This window comes from Zonotrichia leucophrys, chromosome 5 (assembly GCF_028769735.1).
Source record: "Zonotrichia leucophrys gambelii isolate GWCS_2022_RI chromosome 5, RI_Zleu_2.0, whole genome shotgun sequence".
Lineage (NCBI taxonomy): Eukaryota > Metazoa > Chordata > Aves > Passeriformes > Passerellidae > Zonotrichia > Zonotrichia leucophrys.
In genome coordinates, this window is record NC_088175.1 from 7,744,967 (window position 1) to 7,750,890 (window position 5,924).

Here is a 5,924-nt window from a genome sequence, read left to right on the forward strand (position 1 = left end):
GCACCAGGGCAAAGCAGTGCCACTTGAACTGGGAAAGAGGAGACACAGTTTCGGCTACCCCTTTTCAAAAAATTCTCTCTATATATCTACCCAGCAAGGGTCAATCTCTGAGAAACATTTTTTTTGGCGATTTTTTTTTTTTTGAGTGGGGGCTATCCCAATTTTAGTACTTTTCTTCTTTTTTACTACAGTTTTTTTTTTTAATTTTGATTTTTTTCTTTTTTCCTTTTTCCTTTTTTTTTTTTTTTTTTTTTTTTTTTTTACCCTCTTGGTGGAAAAGCGCACTTGCTAATTTGCCAAGCACTCTGGAAAGAGGGAAACAGAAAAGTGTCACTGGCGGTGCATATCCTCCTAAGTTCAAGAAGAGATCTGGAAGTCCAAGTGGCAGAAGCAGTGGAGAAAAGACACTGTGTGAAAGAGAAAGAGAGCGAGAAAGAGCTTTTCCTGATGATGATGATGATGATGATTTTTAATTGAGAGGGAATCCCAACCAGTGCACCACAGCAGCAACAAAAAGGAGGCGTTTTTTTTTCGTTTTTGATTTTTTTGAAAGAAGAACTCGATAAAGAAGAAGAAGAATAAAGAGGGGACAAAAAAGAGGAGGAGGATCGGCCCCCCAACACATCCCCCCAAACCAGTGCAGCTCTCCAGGCGATGCCAGTGTAAATGCCAGGGCAATGTCCCGTCGCAAGCAGGGAAACCCGCAGCACTTGTCACAAAGAGAGATTATCACACGTAAGTTTGAACTTGGAACCAGACCGAGCCGAAATCGAGAAGCAAAATTAGGGAAGGGGAGGAAGCGGTTGGGGAGGGGGGGTGTGTGTGGGGGGGAAACTCCAGGAGCAACCAAAGCTGGTAAATGACTTCAGAGAGAGGGAGAGGAGAAGGGAATTAAAGAGGGGAGGGGGGTGTGCGGCTGGGGGGGATGGGCTGGGGGTGGAGGGGGGGAGAAGCCCGAAGTTTGCCGTGCGTTTTTGCAGCGGTGCGGAGGTGAGGCGGCCGGGCGGGCGGGAGGGCAGGCGGCGTGCGGCGGGGAAGGAGCGGCCGGCGGGCCGGGCGCGGCGCGGGGCTCTCCGGGCAGCGGCTGCGGGCGCGGGGGGCGCGGAGCGGGCAGGGCGCTGCTCCGGGCCGGGCCGGGCCGGGCCGCCCCGCCGGGGCTCCGCTCCTCGTGCCCCGCTCCGGGGGCAGCGCGGGGCGGTGGGAAAAGTTGGCCGAGAGCCTCGCCTCGGCGTGACAGCCGCGGAGGGTGGGGGAGGAGGATCAAGGTGGGCAGCGAGGGAGGGAGACGCGGAACGGCCGGGGGGACTTAGCGGGAAGCACATGGAGACGCCGGGCCGGCGGCGGCGGGGCCGAGCCCCCCGGCACCGCAGCGCGGGGCAGGTAGACGGCCAGCTGCGCCCTGCCCGCCCCAGGTGCAGCGCCGGCGGGGGAAAAGCGCTCTGCGAAGCGCGGGGCAAGGCAGAACCAGCTCGGCTGGGGCTAGAGGCAGGGCAGGGGCTGCGAGGGGCCGGCTGCGGGCCGGAGTGTCCGTCGGTGGCGGGGGGCGCGGGGAAAGCCGAGGCGGGCACCGGGGATGGAGTGCACGAAATGCGGGTCGGGAGCTCGCCTGCGGGGCAGGAGTGGAGGCTGCACTTTGCTGAAGCTCCCATTGTAAGTGAAAATACACACATATACTCCCACCCCCCCCCCCCCCCCCAAAAAAAAAAGGGAAGGAAAAAATAGAGCGGGGGGGGGAGGGAAAGAGGCATCCCCCCTCCCCCCAGCGCCAGAATCCCCCTCCTCCCCGTTCCCACCCCTACAGCTCCGGGAGAGGGACGAGTGCCTGCAGGCAGAGTAGGGGGCAGGTCCCCGAGCGGGAGCCCCGCTCCGCTGCTCCCGTCCCCGGGGGCCTGTGCCGAGCGGCGGGGGGGAAATGTGGGGCGCCTCCTGGGGCGAGCGGCCCCCAGCGCCCCGCGCTGCTCCGCCGCCTCCGGGCACGGCGAAGGGGGAGGTCAGGGGGGTCCCCATCTCCCCCCTATAGCAAAGGACAAGTTTGGGGGGTAGTAAAAAAACGCCCGGCGAGCCCGGCCGGACCCCGGCCCCCCCCGGCCCGCAGGACGAGTCCGCAAGTTGTTGTGCTGCGGGGGGCGGCGGCTCGCACGGAGCCAGCCCGGGGCTGAGCCTGAGCCGCGGCGGATCCGAATATTTATGTTGAGATTTTAAAAAATTTAAATAAATAAATAAAATATTTCCCCGGCTTCTCTCCCCTCCCCTGAAAGCCAAGAATAGGAGCCATCTGCCAGGAGCATTTGGTGCTTGCGAGCTCCTCTCTTTCTTTGTTACCGGTGATAAATTTCTGTTTGTAAGATTTCCTTGGGAATCGAGATATATATGTGTGTATAATTTTTCCACCTCCATTGGGATTTTCTTTTCATAGCGGAGGGCTGTTGGGGGACGGTTTGAGTTCTGAAATATAAAATTCTTTCGCTGTTTCTGTATTTTTTTTCATATATATATATATATATATATATATAAAAATATATACATTCATACATATGTGTATATATATAATATGTATTTTTAAATGTGCGTCTTTATTTTCTAAAAAGTACCCCTCACCCCACCTCCAGCCCATCAGCTGGTGGAACCTTGATGAAGATGCATCTGGTACTCAGCTTTTTCTGGGGGGGTTGTTTTTAATTCATTGTTATTTTGGAACCAGATTTGCATCACCATAAAAGGTGGATTCCCCCCTTCCTCAACTTCCTCCCCTTCATTAATTGCATTTTTGATTTTAACCATCCAGTCTGGAAAATGTCTTATCCTTTTTGTTGATGCCTTCTTATTTTGCCCTCCTTTCTGTTTTTAAATTCTTTTTAAAAGAAAAAGCATCAACAGCCACCTAAATCGCCCAGTGTAATTTCTCCCACTTGTTTTCTGTCTCACTTGCGAGGAGATGTGGGGTGTTGAAAGGGGGTGTGCGGAAAATCTGTTTTGTTGTGCACGTCTGAATTTGTTTCAATGGGTGAAACATTTCTTTTCTCGCCGCTGTTGCTGCTGGGGAGGGGGGGAAGGGGGGTGGAGAAGAGAGTCAGGTAGGTCTGTTATTCCAATTTGATCTCCTTTTCCGATCGCTTTACTTGAAGGTAAATAATGAGGCAGGAGAGTATTCAAAGGTGCCGAGGAGCTGCGCGTACAATGGGTTTAGCGGGAAGGCTGGGGGAGGAATGGAGAGCAGAGCAGTACGAGCTTCCCTCCCTCCCCTCCTGTATTTATCTATCTCTCCATCCCGAGGAAGCTGGCGGAGAAATCAGGCTGCATACTGAACAGAGGCAGGAAAAACCGAAGGTATCCAGGGGAAGGAGGTGGTGGGAGGCGGGGGGGAGCTGCAGCGTGGGGCTGGGGCTGGGGAGCAGGAGCAGGAACAGGAGCGCAGGCATTTCAGCATTTCAGCATTTCAGCGCACAGGTCTGAGCCTCAGCTGCAGCCTTGCACGAGAGGGGGTCGCAGCCTCTGCACTCCTTGGCAAGTGTCATTCATGGGGGAAAAGCAGCCAGGCTGTGTCCTCTCTAAAGGGGAGTTTGGAAAGTAGTGGGCAAACAGAATAGGGAACCAAAGCACTTACAACAGAGTCAAGCCCAAGCCAAGCCCCCAAAGCCAGGATGAAGTGATACTGTTTTCAGAAATCTTGTTTTTATATCGTGTTTAGCATGGGCTCTTTTTGCCCTGTCTCCCTTTTTAGCATCTGTAAGGGGAGCTGCACTTCAGGATGGATTGGAGGTCTCTGCCAGGCAAGGAAAGATGGGGAGAGAGACAGAGAGAGGGAAGGGCTTTCTGACACTGTTCAGCTGGAGTTTATTTGGTTGCCTCCACTTGGTGTTTGGAGAAACGTTTATGTCCTGAGTGTAAGACAAACAAACTCAAAAAGGAGAGAAGTGCAATGTTGCTGTGCTCCAGAGTTGCAGCATCTCATTAGCACAGTGGTCTTTGAGGCTTCAAAACGGAGTGGCCTGCCTGTGTTTGCCAGGCTCACCCAGGCAGCCTTGTAACTGTGTGTGAGCAGGACAAAAGAAAGAGGTGAAACACATGGAGAGGGAAAAGCAAATCTGCACCTTTCTCCACTGCTGGTGGACAGAGCAAACTTGGCAGCCAGGCTCATTTAAATGGGTGGACAATGCAAAAGAGCTGATTATGTACAGGAGAGGAGGCTGAAGTGTTGAGCTGCTCTGTGCAAAGACATGTTATTTTGGTTCTGTTCAAATTGCTGATTTTCCAGCTTAAGATCTTCCATTTTTAACTTAAGAAATCTGTTTTCAAACTAGCCCTGCATTTTGCATTTGAAGGAAATGTGAAAGGCAAGAGCATGTGAAAAGCTCGCTGGTAGCAGTTTTGCAGAAGGCGGCAAAGCTGGAACATTTCTCTAGAGCAGCAGCAAAGATTGAGAGGGAAAGGCACAGAAAAATCATACAATTCCAGGCAGAGAACCAGGTTTCCCAAGACAGGTCTTCAGTACCTGGTCAACAGGTTTCCTAGGAAGAGCAATAATTTCCTGTATCACTTTGTTTTGTACGTAGTCATTAAAAATCATAACAAAAACCCCTATGATTTTTTGCATGTCAAAGTTTTGCAAATTGCTCCAAGGAGCTTCTCTTAAAATGCATTTAGATTTAGTGCAATTAACGCACTTTCCCTGCAGAACAAAACCCACACCAATGTAATCAACTCTAATACAAAGGGAATGTAAGCTGTGACTGAAGAATTAGAGAGGAAATTACTATTATTTTAAGGATGGATGACTTTTTCATAATACCTGCATGGCTGTGCACAGAAAAGCACAGCATTTTAAAAGACATCTCATGTGTTTACTTTAAATAGGACAGGGGAAAATAAAGGTTGTATGCTGTCGACTTCCAGGTTGTCTTTCATTTGAATATATTTGTATTGGACTTACAAAATAAGTCAAAAGAATACTGGCACATTTTCATAGTTTATGTTCTTTAAAAATATTTTTTAAAACTGCTGCAGAGTAACTAGGTTGTGCCTGTGGGTTGTTCTGCCCTTTTCGGTTGGTGTGTCCGGTGGCTTAAATAGATATACAGTGGGTGAGAAAACATTTTGCAGTTTTTTTTTCTGGTCGGCAGATGCAGAGCATATTTTGTCAGGCTTATTTAAATACTGAGAAATAAAACTCTTTAAGATTCCACAAACTGGCTGCCTTTAATAGAAATGGTGGGAGCCCTTGTTTTGCACAAAATGCGTGTTTCTCTGCAGAACAAAGGGTTGTCTTGTGGCATATTTGGCAATAATTATGACTTAGAGAAGTGTGCGCTGGAAGAAGTAGTACAAATTTTTGATATCATTTATAGACTCTGCTTGACTTCAGCTGCCCATCCCAGGGCTGAGCTGGCTGCGAGCAAACCTCTCTTGCTTCCAAAACGCCTCGCACATTATATTCAGCTCGTCTTCCGCATTTCCTACCTGGATCCCTTTGCCCTTTGTGTTGTTTGTTGATGGAAAACACTTTCCAAAATAAACTTCGGCGGCTGCCGGAGCCTGCCGCGCGTCCCGGCCGCCAGTGGCGGGGCTTGGCGACTAGGGGGAGCTCCCAGCCCGTGCGATGGCCGCGATGGCCGCGCCGCGGGACGCGCGGGATGCGCCGCCGAGCCCGCACCGCCGCCCGCCGCGCACCGCGCTCCCGGCGCGCCCGCCGTAAAGTTGTGCTATTGATTTCCGTGCCGAGATCTAGCCGAGAGAGGCTGACAGCGAGACGAGTCTGTTTTTTAACTAAATCGCGGCTGATTAATTGACTCGGGCGGACAGGGGTTTTAATTAAAATTAGTTTTTAACGGTGCTTTTTATTGTCAACAGACAGTGTTTAAATTCTCAATTTTGTTGTTGTCAGATAGTGATGGGGGTAATGATACCTGCACATGAGTGAGTTCCTG

General features: G+C 51.0%; 1 protein-coding gene across 2 annotated transcripts in view; it reads left to right on the top strand.

Annotated features, from left to right (window-relative positions):
* Positions 1-279: 279 nt before the first annotated feature.
* BCL11B (BCL11 transcription factor B) overlaps positions 280-5,924 on the top strand; it is a 96,698-nt gene continuing 91,053 nt past the window's right edge. For both annotated transcript variants that reach the window (XM_064715232.1, XM_064715234.1), the window contains exon 1: positions 280-735. In XM_064715232.1, coding sequence (XP_064571302.1) covers positions 678-735 — 58 coding nt within the window. In that variant the 5' untranslated portion in view covers positions 280-677. The remainder of the gene's footprint in view (positions 736-5,924) is intronic.